Source organism: Tachysurus vachellii, chromosome 5 (genome assembly GCF_030014155.1).
Source record: "Tachysurus vachellii isolate PV-2020 chromosome 5, HZAU_Pvac_v1, whole genome shotgun sequence".
Lineage (NCBI taxonomy): Eukaryota > Metazoa > Chordata > Actinopteri > Siluriformes > Bagridae > Tachysurus > Tachysurus vachellii.
Window position 1 is genome coordinate 10,749,505 of NC_083464.1, and position 22,530 is coordinate 10,772,034.

General features: G+C 38.4%; 1 protein-coding gene across 3 annotated transcripts in view; it reads left to right on the forward strand.

Moving 5' to 3' along the window:
• The window catches only part of scn5lab (sodium channel, voltage gated, type V-like, alpha b), a 118,285-nt gene that overhangs the window by 66,822 nt on the left and 28,933 nt on the right, over positions 1–22,530 (forward strand). For all 3 annotated transcript variants that reach the window (XM_060869693.1, XM_060869694.1, XM_060869695.1), the window contains one exon: positions 19,598–20,047. In XM_060869693.1, the coding sequence (XP_060725676.1) occupies positions 19,598–20,047 (450 nt within the window). The remainder of the gene's footprint in view (positions 1–19,597; positions 20,048–22,530) is intronic.

Sequence of the window (22,530 nt, forward strand, 5' to 3'; positions counted from 1 at the left end):
AAAAATAAATAGGCTTTAACGAAAGACGGCTTGTAACAAAAAATAAAAAATTAGCAGTAAACAGTAGCCTATCAAGAAAGTCATTGGTCACTATCTTCCTCCTCCTGTGCACTGAAACCATTGAAGTCATCTCCTTCGGTGTCGGAGTTAACCCGTTCAGCAATTTCATTGGTGAAATGAAAGCTTCATGCCGCCAAAAAACTGAGCACGTCACAGAATGTGTTTTTTTTTTTAAAAATTTGAAAGGTGGGAAAAATCCATATATTAGCCGCGTCATTGTTTAAGCCGCAAAGTTCAAAGCGTGGGAAAAAAGTTGCGGCTTATAGTCCGGAAAATACGGTACCTCTTTCTTTGTTCTCCTTACATATATATTACGTGGAATTTACTTGAGTCTGAAAATATTTTGTATAACCAGTTTTAAGTTTATGATATAATGGCAGGCTTTAACATGGCTGTCCAAAAGATGAAGTAGAAAACAGGTGTGGCTCCCACACAGATACCAAAACGTTTCCACATGGAGCTGAGAGAGAAAGTGGATGAGCAGACAGAGGCCTAGCATTGCTTAAAGTCCATGTGCACATAAACACAAAGGCATTTTGCCACCAAGCACATCCCAGCAACACACAAAAAGAAAAAACAAGACTTCACTTTGAGCATGAGCCATAGTAACCTGATAACAGTATATACAGGTCACTGTGGTTCAGATGAATGTGATCCTGGTGTAATTTAGTGCCACGGTCCACTCACTTACTCACCCTCTAATCACCTCTTCTAATCACAGTGGATGTGTTACACGAGCATGCACACCCTGTAGACCAGGAGGTGAAGGAGGATGTCAGTTTGGTGAGGTGCTTCAATCCAACAAAGAAGTGAAACTGAAATCTTAGAGAGGGTGTGTATGTGGCTTGAAATTCACATGTTATTCCGCATGTGTGTATATGTTGTGGATATGTCAGTTCACCTATGTATATCATAATGATTTTAAAGCAAGCTTTTGTAACCGGAGATGGATAGATGGAGATATTATCAGACGGGCTGCATTTCAGATACCCACTAAAATTTATCGGGGTGGACTGGAGACTCCATACGGAGTCCGACGTGTAAAAAAAATGTAGAGTATGACAGAAAATGCACAGGCCCCAATTAAAAGTCCACATAGTTAAGAAATATGATTCTCTGCAAAGAATCTGTAGAGCTTACTAAAAGCAGCTAGAAAATTAGGAACCACAGGAAGTTCAGTTGGATCAGACTCGTGCCGGGTGTTGCAGTGAAAATCACAGAGGGACATAGAACTTATTACCGGTGTGTAGCTGTCTTTGAACTAAAGGAAAATGCATTCCTCATTTTTGAAACATAATTACTGCACCAATGGCTTATCGCTGAATCTAGTTTGTTGAAAAATGCCTCATTTATGCCTAGTATTTGATTTTGACCCTGCAGTAGGTCTACATGTTTGGAGTAGTGCCACTCTGCACTAACTATTTACTTCTGTAAGTACAGTACTTATTAACTTAATATATTGTCCACTGAGAAATGGAATGGTGTCCAGTCTTTTGTGTATTCCAGCCTTAGATTCAGGGCTCCCAATATAGGCTATAAATTATAATTACAGTATTACTGTACTTCAACTATACATTTTTAATTACTAAGCTAAACATATGTGCTATACATAATGACACTATCACAAGATGACACACATACACACAGATTAGCATAAGACAGATGTTACAATATACTTTTAAGTTGTAGTTTGTTTGTTCTACCCGATATATAGCATTTGTTACTAGCCATGTATATACTACTATTTCCATCTACCAAATAAATACTTTCTTTACACGTTTCTAGCAACAAGGTTAATAGTAAATATGTATAGTTCCTGTATAGTTTCTGCCCATCAATTCTGCATAGTATATGCACCAACATGTTGCATAGATAATGCTCTATTTATAGTGTGTGGTCTGTGGAACTTGCTAGGTCTGTGTTTGGTTCACGGCCCTCATCTCTCATCACCCAAATCCAGAGCTACCTGTGTTTTCTTCTTCTTCTTCTTCTTCTTCTTCTTCTTCTTCTTCTTATTATTATTATTATTATTATTATTATTATTATTATTTTAACACCATCAAATGTTTAGTATTTGTGACTACTATATAGTATTGTGACTATTTAAGCTTAATATTTTATTAATTCTTTCTGGACACCTTTTCTGGCCCTAAGCTTCAAAATCTTGAAGGCTGCAATTCTGTTTAGTATGTGCACAAACAAGCATTGGTCTCTAACATAACACACATTTTTTGGAAGACTATGACTCAAAGAGCTTTTCAGAGGAAGATAATGTCAGAAGCTGCTACTGGCAAATAAATGTGATGCTCTCATGAGTTTGTCGAAGTACTCTGGGAACAGTCTGTGACTAGTCACAGGCAATGTCTGTTAAATGGCCTTTTCCTGTTCAAATAGATGGTTCTTGGATGTTTTAGTGACAAAATGTACCAGAATATCTAATAAAAGCTAGAGGTTTAGCTTGAAGATTACTAGATATTAGACTTCATCAATAATAAAATGTATAAAACAAATTCTGATATTGTTTTAAGGAGGTAGAATTATCCTGCCATGTCCATGTGCGAATATTTACAGTCCCCTCTCTTTAGTTTCTGGTTTTTAGCAGACACCAATATCCAGAGTCTTACTTTTTTTTCCAATTTATACAGCTGAGCAATTAAGGGGTTAAGGGCCTTGCTCAGGGGCCCAGCAGAGGCACCTTGGTGGACCTGAGATTCATACTCATCAGCAGTCCAACAACTTAACCACTAAGCTACCACAACCCTCTCTTTAAACAAGACCAATACTTTAAGTGAAGGTGTATGACACGTCACAGAAACACGACGACTCAAACCACTGGCATTGAGTCACTTTCAATCTATAATTGATTGAATCATCAGCCTTCCATGAAATGTATCAGGTGTTTTTAACGGCTGTGTTTCTCGGTAACGTGCGTCAAAGAGGCAAGATTTTATGACTTCACTCAATTGTCCTTTGTGTCTGTGAATATATGGTTTGGTTACTGTCTCATTTGTAATCCCAATTTGCTCTTGGATATATGTTTTGGCCTCTTTAGTATGCAGCTATCTGCTAATTCCTTAGTAGGCCTGCTGGCAGTTAACACCTTGACAAGTGGTACCCTGCACCGTTGGACGTTCCACATTGAATACCTAATTGGTGGTGTTAGAACATGACGTATGCTCAGAGATTATCAACTTTTCTTTCTTGATTCCCCGGTGTTACTCATCCTTAAGACTCAAATACACAAGCTTTACTGGAACTTGCACTTGATTAAACTGTAATATATATAAATCATAAATATAAATCATGTGTTCTTCTGTAAGACCTTTTTATAGGTAGGACAAAGTATTAACTAGAAACATATATATCCATATGTCTACACCTGTGGTGGATGGCAAGGTCTTCTGGGAAAATAGATCTATGTTGAGGCTCATAGGTCAGGGGTTAAGCTGGCATTCTGTTAACGATTACATATCACAGACTGTGACTCTATCCAGATAAACTACTGTACAGTACTTACAGGTTACACTATATGTATTTATATGGATATATAAGTATCTACAGTAACCAGACACAAGATTTTTATTGGTAATATTATACATACTATAGGCAGTGCAGTGATAGTCTACCTAAGCAGACATTTAAAAGGAATGAATATAATTAATGACCATGATCTCGAGCTCTCATTCCGGCGCCCCGGGTTCGATTCTGTCAGGGCGCTAACCCAGCCTCCAAAGAGTTAACTCTCAGTGCTGATCCCATGCCCGGATAAAAATGGCATGGTTGCATCAGGAAGGGCATCCAGTGTAAAACCTGTGCCAAATCTAATATGTAGACCACGTGATCCCATGTGGCGACCCCAAACAGAGAGCAGCCGAATGAAGAAATAAAAATGGTATATGGGATCGTTTTTTAACTGAGTTATTAGCATGTTATTTACAGAAACTCCATTATGCAAGGACTATATGGGTAAATATAATCTACATATATGTATAATCAAAATAATACTAATTTGGCCAATTTATAATTCAAAACATCTTTGCTAGACTGCTGATAATCTCAGAAATAATTTAAATACTGAATTTGTTTTATTTATTTACATTTATTTTTGCCGACTTTGTCTATATTGTAGGCAAATGTACAGGTAGCCTAGTGGTTAAGGTGTTGGGCTACCAATAGGAAGGTTGTGAGTTCAATTCCTGCGTCCACCAAGCTGCCACTGCTGGGCCCCTGAGCAAGGCCCTTAACCCTCAAATGCTCAGTTGTATATAAATGAGATAAAATGTAAATCGCTCTGGATAAGGGTGTCTGCTAAATGCTGTAAATGTATTGATGTCAGTTAGGATGCTCACAAGAAAAAGGCTTTACAGAACAAAATTTTTATTTACTTTTTTTTTATAATTACGTTGTCGCCATTGCACTGTGTAAAATGCAGTGATTTTATGCCATTCTCCAGTGAATCTGAATACAACAGAGGTCAACATTTTGAGAATTTGCTTTGTAATGCCCTTATAATTAGGAATTAAATTTAAAATATACAGTATATATTAAACATGAGTAGGGATGTGGTAGCCTAGTGGTTAAGGTGTTGGGCTACCAATCGGAAGGTTGTGAGTTTGATTCCTACGTCCACCAAGCTGCCACTGCTGGGCCCCTGAGCAAGGCCCTTAACCCTCAATTGCTCAGATGTATAAAAATGAGATAAAATGTAAGTCACTATGGATAAGGGCGTCTGCTAAATTCTGTAAATGTAATGTAAATGAATGAATGAGGCTTTCTAAGGTTTTAAAGTTAATAGACATGTATATCAAAATGACACATAACAACATAAAATCGAGGAACAATCTTATCCGAGGATATGTCGATGACACGATGTGACAAAATTTATTAGATAATAAATAATTTATATTATTTTATATGATAAATAATTAATATCCTGAATTTATATATTCCTGTATTTCTGATTTGTGACAATACAGATAAAACTGAAATGAATTGAATTAAGTATTTGTGCCAAGTGGGCGGAGCTTAAGCCTATTCAATGATAGTAATATAAGGGTAAGTGAGCCTATTTCTGGAGAAATATTATTAATATGATCTCTACTGTGTACACAACATTTGGCAAAACTTCATTTAGGTAATTATCTACAAAAACCTATTTAAGGACAATTGAATTTTTATTTCATTTTGAACTGAGAATCTCCATTTAATCACACAGTTGTCATTAAGGATTGGGAGAATTAAGAGTTATGAGGTGCATGTTTACCTATAGCTGCTATCGCTCGCTCCCTCACTGACTGACTGACACACTCACCACCTGTTGCCTTACAAAGGTACAGTCTGATAACCCTGGTCAGCTGCCTATGTTGTGTTGCATAGATAATGCTCTATTTATAGCGCGTGGTCTGTGGGACTCGCTAGGTTTGTGTTTGGCTCCCATCTGCATAGGAGTGAGACGCCCAAAACCAGAGCTACCTGTGTGATGAGCTCATACGGTCACATGGTGACCTACGTTACAAGTTAAGGGGTGTGATCCAATTCTTGCGTGCGGCCCTTGCACGTTTCACCCAGTTAAACATTTCTGAAACTGCTAGGCTTAAATGGCTTAGCTACATATAGTCTCGCCTTTCATTTTTTATCTGGGAGTGAGAAGTGAGGAGGTGGATGCTTAGATAATTGCAACAGCTCCAGGTATTTTACTTACACAACTAAAATATTTAGACTTGTAGCACTTCAATAGAACATCTACAGTATGAATCGAATTTACTCTGTATAGCATCGTGTGCTGTCCGAACACGTTGAATGTCTTGGGATATATACCGAGAATATGCTAAGATATTGAGAGAAAATATCAAGCATAAGTCAAGACAGAGCTCAGCGACTATAGCCTTTGCTTGCCTATTTATATCTGTAATGCACATCTGTTTTTTTTGGCAAAACTTACACAAACACATCTGACATTCTGTCCAATCATCCAAGTGTCAAAAAAGCAGAGCTGCATGCATGGAGTGCTGTAACCCTGCCACAGAGCTGAGTTTGGCTGGACACTGGCATAGCCTAATGTTGGAAATGTGTGCCACCAGAGATCTACATTTCCCTGACAAATTAGATTCAAATACAATCCTCTGCCTTCTACGCACCGAGGTTGAATAACAATCTTATATGTCAAACAATCCTGCAAACAATCAACAAAATGCACATTTTCTTAGTATATTCTTACTTTTATCTTTAGTATGAATTCAATCTTCCCTGGTTCTAAACTGAAGCAGCACATTATTGAGGAGCTGCCAGAGCTTCTCCTGATACAATTTTACCACCTGTCTTGAGGGCTTCTGCTCCAGCAGTATGCGTTACTATCAGTAAGCTCCTCATGTGTTCTAGCTAAATGGCATCATTAGCTATCATAGGCACTTGATGTTTTCTGGAGTGCATTATTTCATTATAAAGGCCTCAAGTGGACTGGAAGATTTCGTGCTTCAGTGCACGGTTTTATTGCGCTCAGTGCAACGATGGCATGGAATTGCAGTGTCTCCCTCTCTGTTGGATAGTGCTACTTTGATTTGCATTGTTTACAAAATTATAAATGGATGTTTATGATTATTAATTTAAGAAAAATGCATCTAAGAGACATGCAAACTTGCCTGTAAGGCAGTGAATATGTTCTGACTTGAAAGTTACATTGTGAACTTTTTATTTATTAAATTTATATATTCTCTCTCTCTCTCTCTCTCTCTCTCTCTCTCTCTCTCTCTCTCTCTCTCACTTGCGCTCTCTCTCACTCGCTTTCTCTCTCTCTCACACTCGCTCTTTCTCTCTCTCTCTCTCTCTCTCTCTCACTCGCTCACTTGCTCTCTCTCTCTCACTCACTCTCTCTCTCTTTCTCTCTCTCTCCCTCTCTCCCTCTTTCTCTCTCTCTCACTCGCTCCCTCTTTCTCTCTCTATCGCTCTCTCTCTCGCTATTGCTCTCTCTCTCACTCACTCTCTCACTCGCTCTCTCTCTCACTCTCTCTCTCACACTCGCTCTTTCTCTCTCTCTCTCTCTCTCTTTCTCACTCACTCTCTCTCACTCGCTCTCTTTCTCTCTCTCTATCACTTGCTCTCTCTCTTTCTATCACTCTCTCTCTCTCTCTCACTTGCTCTCTCTCTTTCTATCACTCTCTCTCTCTCTCTCTCTCTCTCTCTTTCTCTCTCTTGTTTTCAAAAATAGTCGAATAGCTAATGAAATTATTTACGTGCTTATAACAGGTTACACATTTGTGAAATCATAGAATTTCATAAAGTAGATGCCTTGTGCCTCAACAAAATTGAGGTATTATCCAAACAAAAAGAGAATAAGCAAACAAACCAAAACCTTGCAGGAAATTACGTGTACAACTGAGCATTCATGAAGTCTGTTAATGTCAGAATGAGCTGAAAACAGTGATTACTCTTCACATTTGCTGCCATCTATTTACAACAAAAACACTGGCACCATTTAAATAATCAACACTTCAAGCCCCTAGCAGCATGGCGAGTAGCAGGAGAAAGAATATCACTTCTGTCACTGGCTGAGTCCCAAATCACATATCAGTGCACTAAATAGTATGTCAAAATTGCACACCGTCATGGGTTACCTGCTACCCTCAATAGTGTACGATTTTAATATACCATTTTGCATGTGAGTTCGTGACACAGCCTTTAAATTGCCAGCTGTCACTGAAAGCAAATGATACTGTATGTGGCCATGTTGATATGGTAACATCAGTATAAAAGACCAAAAAACAGATACTATGATGAGTAACACCACTGGTATTATACTCTGTTCAATATGTATTTATTTTTTTTTGTCTGTCATCTTTATTGTCATTTTTCCAAGCACTGCATCTGGTGCACATGCTTAATGGACCCTACCTTAAATATTTGAGGGTGCTTGAACTTCAGAGCATCCACTGAGCTGGCACCTATGATGCTCAGTGAAAAACCAGGAATGGCATTTCATTTTAGGAATGTGCATGAAATAGTTTCCCCAACGTACAGCACATTGTACACATCTATGTGGCTGTAGATGAATGACTAGCTCCTCACAAGCCACCTGGATGCTTTTACTGTGTCAGGTTATGCATGTAGCCACCAGTCTGTCTAATGCAGTATCTCCTAAAAGGGTCTGTTTCCCCCAAAACGTTTTAGAATTTCACCCCTTTCAGCTCCCAACACACACACATGCCTTTGAGAACACTGAGTATCTGCTTCACGTGTGTTGAGAGATGAGAGCAGACAGGCCCAAGCTCTTGTTTGGGAAACTGTGACTTAATGCAATAAATGTACTACCAATGAATACTACCAAAACCACCAACACCAGGTACAGTAAAGAGACCTACATTAATTTGAAAATACTAAATACTAAAATCTAAGTTGAACCTTACAGCTTTTCATGATGACATCTGATTAAACAAGCTTGTTTTCACCACTGAGTGCACACTGTTTAATGACAAATACATAATATAGACTAGGTAAAGTTTCTGTAACTTCTAACACCCCCATGCTTTAGTATGCAAAAATCTAGCTGCTATATCCACCTTTCCACTTCATTCATTCCAGCTACACTCGTTCATTTCTACATTCTCTATCATTCAGGAATCATGAGCATTAAAATAAGTGCTTGCTGTCCTGCTAGCAGGTGGTGCTTACTTTTCCTGAGTGATAAAGCTCAAATTTCTTTCCGGACCATACCTTTTGATTATTTGGTTTACTTAGAAATGCAAAAAAAGGGAAATTTTATATATGTGCATCGAAGCATCGACCTAAATCGCCATCAAGAGAATCAACATGAAAGAATATTTGGACATAAATCTGAAAGAAAGATTAAACATGTCCAATCTAAACGATTTTAAAGCAAAGATATGAGATATAAACAGCACTTTGTCTTTATGCTGGTCTTAAAGCGTGATAGTGATAGTGTGTCAATTTTGGATCTGAAGCCCTCTCTGGTAGGAGAATGTTACTGCAAACAGCTTACAGAGGAACATAAGTGTCACCATAATGTGAACTGTGTGAACCTTTTAATAAAATTTGATTAGAAAAATATAAAATCATTAGACATTCAAGGACTAATGACACTATTTGTGTACTAACATAATACATAGTGTTGTAGTATCTGGCTTATCTAGTAATGCAGTTAGAACATTGCAAACATTTACAGTATTGATCAATTTAGTCAGGTAGGCATCTTAGAAGATGGTAAATATGGTCTACCAGTTTGACCAGCTTGGCCTGTGACTTGGCAGCTGGTATGTCAATGTTCAGGCACAGCTGGATTCAGCAGCAGTCTTTTGATGCGGCAGAGAATACTGGTGAGACACATTTAAAGAAATCTTTCATGCACAACCCCCTCTGATAATTTCTCTGGCTTTCTAACACAGTGATTGTAGCTGAAATCCCTGGCCAAATCCCACCCGAACAGCTCTGAACGAATTACTGGTTTTCCTTGAGTGACTCATAGCTTCTTAGGAATATCATGTTTTTGATATTTCTTTTCCTCTCTGACTCAATTATGCTGCTACTTCATTTTTGTTAATTGAATTTAATATCTAAATAGCTTTGAAATACCAAGCTGTACAAACATGTTAAAAGTAGGTTATAACGATGATGTGCTTATTGTTTTTAGAGCATTTATCAGTAAGTATATCGATTAGCTAACTGTACAAGCTACAAACAAAAAAGTACCAGTGGTTTCTGCCGCTTCCTTCCAAGCTTCATTTTATTTTGCAATGTGTTGTAATTCACTTTTCATGCGAGGTTGCAGGTTACAACAAAATCAGGGTTTTCTGCTATTTGTACGAGTAAAACAGTAAATAGGTAGTAAATGATGGAAGGAACTCCAATTCTGAGAAGTGAAATGAAAAAAAATGTCATACTACAAACAATATGATTTAATGAATCTAAAGGAATGAATTAAGCTAATTCTCACTTTGGCTTTTTGCTTGCTATTGTCACTGAAATCATAGAATTTTTTTTATAAATAGAATGCTCACTTTTTTACTTTCTAGTAAGAACACACTAATTGTAGCACTACCTATTAACTTAAAAAAAATGAGTCATGTGATCCCCACATATAATTACTTACATATTCTTACACAATGAATTATTTCTAAGTGAAGAGTCAGAGCATGTGTCAAATGACTTGTATGTAAATGTAAGTATAATTGTGATTAATTAGAGAATAATGTGATTAATGTGAACTATTCAAAGGGAAAAAGGCTTTCACTCACTGTGTTTTGTGTACCTGAAGCAGCTCCTGCAACTCTTCTCGTTTTTGTAGGTTTTGTATAATCACATTATAAATTTAGCGTTGTCAGATTAGAGGCTTCAGGAAATAAAACAATTCTGTGCTGTTACTGGAAGTTAATCAGAACCACACAATTAATAATAATAATAATAATAATAATAATAATAACTAAGACAAGTGGGCGATGACTTTTCTGAGGTTTTTAGTGTCAGAAAATTGTGTTGCCATTTTCACACACCCAAAAAAGCCCATGCAGCGTGATACAAGCTGGAAGAGATCAGCTGGTTGTCCTTACAGGAGAAAAACGTACAGCATAATTTATCTCTGAGTCACTGGGGAACATGAAGGTTAGGTAAAGAGTAATGTATGAAGCTGAAGTTTTAGCTTCTTGTGAAGTTGCGCTGTTTAGCAGACCAGCACTCAGGAGAATGAGCAGCGTGCCAGAGGCGTCTCCCACAGGTTAGTCACATGTAATTACACAGATCTGCTCACCCAAGAGTAAGTCGTCCATGCAGCAGGGGTTTTAAAGCTCTACCATATCATAAAATGCAAAAAAAAACAAAAAAAAACTTGGACTATATTTACTGTGTAGTTACTGTAGCATGTTACTGGAAGTTTACTGTCTTGCTGATTTAAATGTGATTTCAGGGATTTCCATCTTAATGGTTGAATGGATCAATACTAATAGGTTAATACTCAGTGATGATTACATCTGCATGGCACATCTGGCCAGAAACATCTTACAACTTAACGGCATCATACAGTATATGCCGGATGTATTTAACATGTATTTTTAACTTTTTGATTGTTTCTGAGATAGATGCCAGATCCACAGCAGTTCTGAGAAGGATAAAGCAGTTAGTGATGTCAATGCATCATTCAATCAATTCTGTATTTCATTTTTGTTGCCAAATGGTGGTAAACTGAGTAAAGTATTAACCTGAAGAAATCTATAGTTTAGTATAATTTTCCTGTTGATTAAATGTTAATGAAATATAGATAGAAACTATATCACATGATAGTTAGGCAAAACAAAATATGGTTTAAAAATAAAACATGGAAATATAAATCGTGCTATTTATGAAAACACTTACAGTGAAAATCTGTTTGGCTAATAACTTAGCTAATAAAATAAACTAATTTCCTTTAAAACATTTCAGATCTTGTTAAAATAAAATCACGATATATGCAGTGTGCATTACGATCATGAATGTAATTTGATTAAATATTGTGCTCAAAAAGGAGAACTATTTGTTGTTAATGTTTAGTAAAGATCTACAATTTACGAAGGGCATGACGGCTCAAAATGCCATTTGTCAGATGCCGTTATCCGGAGCGACGTACAAAAGTGCTTTAAACTCTATCAACAAAATGTTTCATTTTTATTCAGGGATAAAATCTACAACATAATAACTACATTTTACATGTAAGCAGATTCAAAGTATAAATTAAGAAGCAGGACAAGCTATTTGTGTGTTTCTAAATGTATTTAAAATTAGCATTCAGTGTTACGTGTTGAAGTTGTGACGAGGCTCTTCTCCTCTCCTCTCCTTTCCCTGCCCTGCTCCTTCCCACTGCAGTCCCTGGAGCTATAAATGGCAGTTATCATTTGAATGTTGGTACGCCACCAGTGGAATTATTTCCCCTGTGCTGGGACTTGGACGTGCAGCTCTTTGGAAGCTAAATGCTCTTATCACTAACAACTAACCTACATAATCCACATGGCAGAATTCTGCACTACCGAACAGCTTGTGTTGTTTGTATTTCTCATCTTAATTAAAATGTCATATTGTTTTATTGGATCTGATTATCTTGATTTTCTTTAGCAGGATGATCACTTATTATTAGAAAGTCATTGAAGATTTTAGTCACCTTAATCAAAGAAATAAACTAATCATAACTTTAAAATTAGGGTTGGAAAATTTGATTCAGGCTTTTAGGGTTGTGGATTCGATTCGCACCATATTTCTGTGTGTATGGAGTTTGCATTTTCTCCCCGTGCTTCAGAGGTTTCCTCTGGTACTGGTACAGTTTGATCCCAGAGTCCAAAGACATGCATGGTAGCCTGATTGGCATCTCTAAAGTGTCCTGTGTGTGTGTGTGGGTGTGATTGTGGTGGTGCCCTGCACTGGGTTGGAAACATTTCCTGGGTGTCCCCTGGCATGTGCACTGGGATACCTGGTGCTCTAGGTTCTCTTTGACTCTGTGATGGATAAGCGGTACACAAAATTGATGGATCCTTGATTTTTTTCTCAACAATGAAACTTTTAAAAAGGATACAAAATTAGAATATGACAAAATTTGCTTTTCAAAATGGTTGATTTGGGTGCTGGTGTTAGTCACTGTTGTCTTTTCACATTGTAAAACTGTCACTGACGGAGTTCATATGATCAGTGAATAATGCTTTTGTGTTATAATTGTTACTGCTTTTAGTAAATAATAGAGTAGATAAAAGAGAGTAGATAATAGAGTATTTAAAGTAAACCATTTGAATGCTACAGTGTGTGATTTTTGATTTTTGAAGTAAAATTAGTCGGGGAAGAAAATATTCTCTAAAACATGATGCTGCTGAGCTTCTGTGAGTCTCCCTGGAAATCCTGTAATAGTACATTACAGTGAGAGCTGTTGGGCTTGTATCGACTGGACGTTTTAAGCTCACATTTCATACACCGGCATACTTCATACACCGGTATGCACTATCTAGGCACTATCATGCCCAAAAGAACTAGAGCCAAAAACCTGCCCTGGTACACACAGAGCCACAGGCATTCTAACAGAGATCACTTTTCCCTTTAACTGTTTTTGAGAAACACTGAACACAATGTGGGGATGTGGTAGCCTAGTTGGTAAGGTGTTGGATGACCAATTGGAAGACAGTGACTTTTAATCCTAGGTCTACCAAGCTGCCATTGCTGGGCCCCTGAGCAAGGCCCTTATCCCTCAATTGCTCAGTAGGCAAACGGATTGACGATTCAAACACACGAAATGAAGCTTGAAACACCTGATATTAGCAAGTAAACCAGCTGATATAAGCATCTTGGCTGAAAAACCAGCATGCTGAAGGAGAAGGGTTTTGCTCTTCAACCTAGTAATCTGTGAGTGTGACAGTGACACTGATGGGCACAATAACATGTAACCTCATAACACTTAAGAAGTATATTGGGACCGCAATAGTGTTTAGGTTTCGTAACTAATGTAAAGCTTACTGTCTATTTGCCTCTTACATCCTTCAGAAATGTGGAAGAACAACACAGCACACATACATTGTTCTATCACTACCACTTATCCGAACTATTCCCGGGTCACGGGGAGCCTGTGCCTATCTCAGGTGTCATCGGGCATCAAGGCAGGATACACCCTGGACGGAGTGCCAACCCATCGCAGGGCACACACACTCTCATTCACTCACACAATCACACACTACGGACAATTTTCCAGAGATGCCAATCAACCTACCATGCATGTCTTTGGACCGGGGGAGGAAACCAGAGTACCCGGAGGAAACCCCCGAGGCACGGGGAGAACATGCAAACTCCACACACACAAGGCAGAGGCGGGAATCGAACGTGAGGCAAACGTGCTAACCACTAGACAAAGTCAAAGTGCTGTTTATATCTCATATATATCTCATATCTTTGCTTTAAAATCGTTTAGATTGGACATGTTTAATCTTTCTTTCAGATTTATGTCCAAATATTCTTTCATGTTGATTCTCTTGATGGCGATTTAGGTCGATGCTTCGATGCACATATATAAAATTTCCCTTTTTTTGCATCTATAAGTAAACCAAATAATCAAAAGGTATGGTCCGGAAAGAAATTTGAGCTTTATCACTCAGGAAAAGTAAGCACCACCTGCTAGCAGGACAGCAAGCACTTATTTTAATGCTCATGATTCCTGAATGATAGAGAATGTAGAAATGAACGTGTGTAGCTGGAATGAATGAAGTGGAAAGGTGGATATAGCAGCTTTTTTTTTTGCATACTAAAGCATGGGGGTGTTAGAAGTTACAGAAACTTTACCTAGTCTATATTATGTATTTGTCATTAAACAGTGTGCACTCAGTGGTGAAAACAAGCTTGTTTAATCAGATGTCATCATGAAAAGCTGTAATGTTCAACTTAGATTTTAGTATTTAGTATTTTCAAATTAATGTAGGTCTCTTTACCTGGTGTTGGTGGTATTGGTAGTATTCATTGGTAGTATGTTTATTGCATTAAGTCACAGTTTCCCAGACCAGAGCTTGGGCCTGTCTGCGCTCATCTCTCAACACATGTGAAGCAGATACTCAGTGTTCTCAAAGGCATGTGTGGCATCAAAGGCCACCCCCGTTGTTCTATCACAAGTAGCATAATACCATAGAGGGCAAAATTCCAAAATGTTATGTTGTAGCTTTAACAAGTGTTAAATATTTTTCAAGGAACAATGACCCTTTAATACGGCTTTAATACCCCTGGCCCCAAATCTGTCCAAACCTGTATAAGTCTATTTGTTTTATAGAAGCTGAATCAGCTCAGGTAACAGTGGAGCGAATCAGGGAGGGGAGAAAGAGAAAAAGAGACACAGAGAAAGAGAGAGAGATGAGATAACTGAGGAAATGACACTCTGACTAAATAATGTCTTGGCCATTCAGCACATCTCAGCTTCGTCACACCACCCTGGTGTCTTGAACATACCTAATTTGTGTTTTTTGCTGTCCATCCCCAGTTGACCTCCTCCATCTGGCCAGCCTCCTCCTCTAAGTGTCTCTCAAATCAGCCTGCACTCATTCCTCTCCTCTTTAATCTGTATACTGACAAAGAGGGCTATTATTCACATATAGACACTGTAATCAGAGGGGCTGGTATTCTCAGGCTGATTCAATGGATGCTGCCTTCAATTTCGAGCATGCTTTGGCTTTATTGGGCTACACTGTAATCCTGTAGAGCATGCGGATCTCCCCAAATCGTGCGTAACTCAAGAGTCAGAGCTGCATCAAATACAGCAACTAACTGGTCCAATTAGGTAAATGGGTTGGGATCAGGTGGAATTGCATCAGAGCGATTGATATTATTTTTTTTCCAGTTGAAATGGATAAAATAAATCATAGTCAAATGAAACAAGAGAGCAAAGGCAAGCTGTCAGATGTCTAATATGGTGATGTTGTTAGGGGGTCCAAGGCCAGTGAATGAAAAGAAGAGGAGGAGGGGAGCCATCTCACATATTGAAATGCCATGCTGGTGGTCAGGCCGTTATTTATTACCTGTAAGGGCCTTGGCTTTGCTGGAAAAAGGGCACTCCTCATTGTGGTGGGAGGAGACAGAGTGAATAGCACTGATGTGAATTCCTAGAGATTAAAACATCACTGATATTTTGGAAACAGTGTCGTAGTGTAGTTTGTTGTGTTGTTATAGTCGTAAAAGTTACATCTAAAAAGTATTTTCCAAGTGAGGTTAGCCTCTGCTAATCTGTATACTTTTCTGTGTGGAATAATCTATTCCACATCTTAGGCAATAGGGCTGATTTCAAATAGGAAATGATAAGGATCCCGCCTTCAAAAAATAAACACATTCATTTCACAGACACCCCGGTCATCACGAAGCCAATGAGCTGCATCAGACCAAGCCTGCTGGTTTTCAATTCTATTAAACAAGCATGACCTCCATGACACCATATTTTAAACCCTGAAATACAGAAAGCATTTAGAGTTGGGAGACAAATTCAGAACAATGATTAATGATTAAGGAATTGGATAAGCCAATGATTCAATGAAAAGATAAAAAGTGCATGCATTTATTTACTTTACATTTTTCATCTATATTCATTCATGGATCTACATTTAAAGCAATTCTCAACATTTTTATTTATTTACTTTACTGAATGCTTTGGGTTCCCTTGTCCAGTTCACAAAGTTCTCCTGATGATTGCTTTGATTTTTTGATGAAACTTGTTTTTCTATCCTGATGGAAGTGGTCTCTTCCAGGATGACCATGTCCCCATCCGAAGGGCATGACGGCTCACTGAATGGTTTGATGAGGATGAAAATAAAATAAATTCTGTGGCCTTCGTTGTCACCAGATATCACTGAATATCTATGGGGATCAACTCCAACTAAGGGAATATCTTTTAGTATTTTTTTTACACCACAATGTGAGATTTGCTTTATTACTTGCTCAGTAGTACATTTCTGCCATTTACTCAGCTATATAATGTGATAATGCTGTATGTTGGTCAGTTTCCTGAGAAGCAGATTAAATGAACATTCAATATGTGGCTTTATTAAGCATGTCTGTATTAGGGCCTAGATTTGTGATTTAATGCATTCAGCATGATGCCATCTTTGGAAAGGTCCGCATTTATTGCATTAGTAAGGAACAATACACGTTGCCCCAGGAGGTTCTCAGTGAGCATTCAGGACCCTCTCAGTTACCTTTGTTAGATGTAAAGAGTCCATTAAAGCCTCTAGCCAATGTTTGCCTTTATTGAGAAATTCATGTACATTTCCTCACGTATTCATTCTAGTGCTTTTATTTCAGTCTGATTTTGTTTATGATATGATCCCAAATGAGCAAGTCTGAGGTAAATTCTGGAGGCTGTGCTGAAAAACGCCTTGATACGTGACTCGAACATGAAGAACACCTGGGAGAAACAAGACTTTAAATTCCATCCTTTTCTGGATGACACTGAAAAGTGGGATTAAAAATGATTACATTTAATTGTAGTCAGTTTATTTACCTTAACATCTGGTAAAAACATGATATCGTTCCTGAATTCTTTGCATTCAGCAGTATTTACACTGAGCAACTCTCAGATGAGAAGACTATACATATTCCTGTAACATGGATGATTAACTGCACTTAGTTCATTAGAGGGACTCTGCTGTCTGTTCCTCCCATTGAGATTGGGGGTTGTCACAAATCCTGAGATGTGCAGCCATAAAATAGTGCAACGATAGTGTAAGGAATGCTTAACAAATAACTAGCGGGAGTGAATATTCTAGAGAGTTCTGAAAAAGCCATGGAAATAAGAAAAGATCTAGTAAAGTAATCAAAGCCACCCACACACTAGGGGTTCTCTTTATCTTTCTCTAAGTAAAAGGAGCTTGTGAGTCATTAGCATAAGGAAAATTGTATCCAGTGTCATTTCTCTAGATGATTATCTGACCAAGACTAAAATAATTTACCCACAGATCTAACTAAGTGAGCTTAATTAAGTAAGTGTATATTTGTGTTTTCAAATGATATGACATTATAATGCTATAACAATGCTCTGTCAGACATTTGTGATTATGACGCTATTCCGCAAGCCATAATGTATTAATGGTTTCATAACTGTTGTTAAACAATTGCATTTACATTAATTTAGTTGAATTAAAGCCCCAACTTCCCTGCTTAAATAATCCTTTGTGATATTTTGGCCTAAGCTTTTAATGAGTCATCGCTGCTAATGTAGCATTGCAGAAACCAAACAGACCAAATAAAATTTCACGGAGGTTTAAAATAAATGAAGAGCTGTATGGTAAAGTAAGCAGGTGTCTCTGTGAGTAAGCTGTCACCAGGTAGACTCACTCTGAACAGCCTGGAGTCTGGAGCATCTGTGTTCTGGTCACTGGGGCAGAAAATAGGGGACTCAGGCTTCTAATTCCCTCTGTCAGCACGAGCAAGAAATTCACACTGAGAGACTCAAACCAAGTCCAGCATGGTGGGGGGGTTTGCCCTCTCTGTACAGCCCACCGTAACGGAAAGGAACTGGCAGTCCCACACTCCATGTAACATCATTTCTTTTTCCTTAGGTAGTTTTCCTAACTGTCCAAAAGTTGCCGTATTAATGCAGAGTTCTGGATATTGGTTAAGTCTTAACCAGCAAAGATCTTATTTAACAAGCTCAACACTACAGCTCTGGGTATCATTAAGCTATGAATTCCCTCGGCTGTTTTTCTCTCCTCTGAAGATACTACTAATATCCTTGTCACTCTAAATGTCTAGGTGTCTCGTTAAAAATTTATTTGTTCTTCCTGGGAAATAGAAAAGGTGTTAACTCTGCATTTTTGTCTTACCCTGCCTCTTTATCTGTATAGCAGGAAGTACTATTTTTAAGAGAAGCCTGTAACTCTGGTTTGAAGGCCCTTGTCTAATATGCAGTCATTTTTAAATGGATGCTGTTCTTCTTTCCATTGACACATTCCCCTGGCTATAGCGATAACCTGCGACTAAAGCAGCCACACAATGAGAGCATTGCATAAGACCACACAAGCGCAGAGCTGCTTTTGTGGAGGTGACCAAAGCAACACAGTGCCATGGCAACGGCCGCAGCCCCCGGGTAGCCAGTAGGGCACCTGAGCCCTCTTTCACAGACAGGAGAACTTTAATTAAGCCTGTTTGGCCACATGATGTGTTACACAGTGTTTTACTCTGTGTCTGGCTTAGGAAATTTAGCATAGCTTATGGAAGTGGGGACTGGTTCGAACTTTTGCTTTTGAATGAAAAAGACAAAAAATGTAAGGATACTATTTCAGATTTTTCCCATTCAAATTTGATTTCGTAGAAGGTATAAACATGGACTAAATACAGAAATGTCACGACTCTCCAAAGCTAATTTGTTTGTTTCTTACAATTTAGAAACCTTACAACAAATGAAAACATATTTCATGTTGCAAAATTATTAGTCAAACATCAGTTAATTCTACATTTGATTGCTTTGTGAAATTTTAAATCTATTAACCTCTTACATTAGCAATTGGACCATAAGGCAATCCCCAGCTTCATATTGTTTAATTTAATGGTTCTCGTAGGTAGCTTTCATTCATAACTGTGCATAATTACTGAGAGGAAATTGGAACAGCATGCATAGTTATCGTTTGATTACCAAAGCAACACCATAGAGGATGTGGTTGCTGTGTCTGCCTAATCAAAGTATGCCTCCTCCATAGAGACAGACACACACTCACACACACACACCCATACACCTATGTACACATGGTTCACTATTGAACATGGCTCCCTGTGTGAGTGTCAAAGTTGGACATGACATTTACAACAGCTCCCCCTTTTCCCACCTGCTGTTTAACAATGCTATCACTGCTGGTAGCACTTAGAGGCCTGTCTGAAATGCCTATGGTCATAGTAAAGCCAGGTTCCTTATAATGGAATTTAGCTTTGGTCCATTACAGGTGCACCATGTGTTTTGTACTGGTCAAGTTTGAAAGAACCATAAAAGGAATTGAGACAGAAATTATTATCCTGTTACAATGGTAATGTTTTATTTTGTGTTAATTTGCCTGATCTGCTCTCTCTTTAGGTTCTGAATCTCTTCCTGGCTCTGCTACTCAGCTCTTTCAGTGCAGACAACCTATCAGCGCCGGACGATGATGGTGAGCTGAACAACCTGCAAATTGCAATAGGTCGCATCCAAAGAGGGATCCTGTGGCTGCGCCGGGCCCTGTGTGATTTCTTCAATGGCAACTTCAAGCGAAGACGTCAGAAGGCCAAAGAAGCAAAGGCCATGCTGAAGCTGAAGAGGCTCAGCCAGCAGGCCCAGAGGGCTGAGGGCAACGGCACAGCAGGGGTCATTGGTCGCACTGGAGATAAGTGCGCCTCTCCGGATGACAGCTACATGACCAACCCCAACCTGACCATCAGTGTGCCTATTGCGCCTGGAGAGTCAGATGTAGAGTTTCCAGATGAGGAGGACGATGAAGATGAAGCTAGTGACAGCTCTGATGAAGAGAAGGAAGTAGAAACCAAACCGGTGAGTAAGATGTATCATCATACAGTCCTCAGAAAGTATGTACATACCCAACTGTGCCAGCGGTCCATAGTGCATATTACATAGACAGGCCAGTTTGCTAAGGAAAGAATAAAACACTTCAGGGTGTTGCTGCTTTAGGAAAATCATCAACTATGGTATCCCTTACATTTAATGAACTGCCAAGTGTGTACTGCATAATGTACTGTATTTTCCGGACTATAAGCCGCACTTTTTTTCCCACGCTTTGAACCTTGCGGCTTAAACAATGACACGGCTAATATATGGTCCATATATATATTTTTCCCGCTTTCAATTTTTTTTTTTCAAGAAAAACACATTCTGTGACGTGCTCAATTTTTTGGCGCCATGAAACTTTCATTAGACCAATGAAATTGCCGAACGGGTTAAAGGTAGGGTCTCCGATGTTTGAGAAATGCTTCAGAAAATTGAGTCGGGACCACAAACTAAAAATAAAAAAAAAATCAAAACAAACGTGTAGCCAATGAGCAGAAAGGGGCAGATCTTGTCAATATGCAGAGGAGAGAGTGTTCAGTGCACATGTGTGACATTAGTAGAAAGCGGTTTTAATATTGACATGGAGGATAAAAAAGAAAGACCCGTGTTAATATAGGATCAGCTTTCCAATGCTGGAGAGAACTGAAGGAGCAGGAAGTTGGCCACATATTCACAGTGTTGGAAAAGAAGAGAATTCACAACACACAGGTTGGAGTTTCCCGAGTCAATAACTTCTGAGCTAAACGCTGTTACTACACAAATAACACCTCTTTTCTATTGTAATAATGTAGAGAGGCAGCTACAACTGCGTTTGGATAGTAACAGTGTTTAGCTCAGGAGTTATTGACTCGGGAAACTCCAATCTGTGAATATGCGGCCAACTTCCTGCTCCTTCTGTTTCAGTGTACCAGTAGGCACCTGCGGCTTATAGACATGTGCGGCTTATTTATGTTCAAAATAATAATTTTTTTTTAAATTTAGTGGGTGAGGCTTATATTCAGGTATGCTCAATAGTCCAGAAATTACGGTATATGGAAAATAATAAAAGAAGGAATGTAAAATTCTCCTTACAGAATGCTTATATAACAATAAGCTCATATGCTTATAAGCTCATATGAACAATTTTTACATTTTTTTATTTGTTGAAGAACATCACATTAAACCATTATTTATCTGTGTCATATTCATTGCCATACATGTCTCTATGAACTAGCTGTTAGTAAGAAGTGATAACATACTAAAAGAAAAGAACATATGTTCTATAACATAAATATAGTTGTGTATGAACCTGTGACTGGGAATTCAGCAGTATTGTAGTATGATGGGAATAATTTTCTGGTCTTACCCTAAGCACCCTAACCATTCATACATCGTCGACTACGCTGCCATTTATCCGATGTCATTTAATCTGTCCATCGAAAGTCCTCAGTGAATGAAGTATGTGCGTTAACCTCAGCATTCTGTTGAACATCCCATGTCTATGCTTTCCACACTGGACTATTTCCAGACTTTAACTGGCTAATTCATTAGTCGCCTCTTCACCACGTGGTTGGTGGATACTGAGTGCACTTGACACACTGAAAACCACCCCAGCACACAAGTGAGAGCCACTCCACATTATACCTGCAATGCAGTAGGACGTCTGATGCCCACGTTAGTTAATGGCTTTTAATTTATTACAAGTGCTCTAAGTTTGACTGCTGTTATGAAGTTTGCGGTATGCAGCTTCATTTTATTAATCATTTGACCATTTTTTGCCTATTACCACACAAATGTGCTCAGTAGAATAAAAGGATGCGTGTGGTGAGTCCCAGACTGGCCATAATGGATAAACAACAGTACCACAATCCAGGAATCCATTATGTGTAGTCCAGCACTACACATTATACTCTTTATTCCGTTCTCATACGACTCACATTCAAGTCAAATCATTTGGTGCTCTTGAAATGACTTTAATATTACTCAGCAATGAGCAGACTGTATTCAAACATCACATCACAACTTCTCTTCCAGTCATAGGGTCATATTCAGGCTGGCTGGAAACAAATAAACCATATATCCCTGCATGATATCTGTTTACCTAACATGCTATTGACTGATGCTTATCAACAGGTCAGGTTTCCCTGATTTGACTATACTGCTTTTTGGCCACCTGCTCCATGGACAATAAATGGCTCAGGAAACAGGATAGTGGCATATTGTGGTTTGTTAGTTCTCTAGATCTTTCAATGACAAAAGACAAGCAGATATCGAATCTCAATTGAATTTGTCTGCACATATGTAAAAAGGTGATTAATTTATTATAGAGTCTTCATTTCAAATATTCTAATCACAGGATTCTCAAAGTGGGATACAGGAACCCAGCAGGAACTACCGGTGGAAATTTTGCTGTTGTTATATTAATCACAGCTCACTATTATCACCAAAGTTATGGGAATATGTAGGCCTATAAGTAATATCAATTGAAC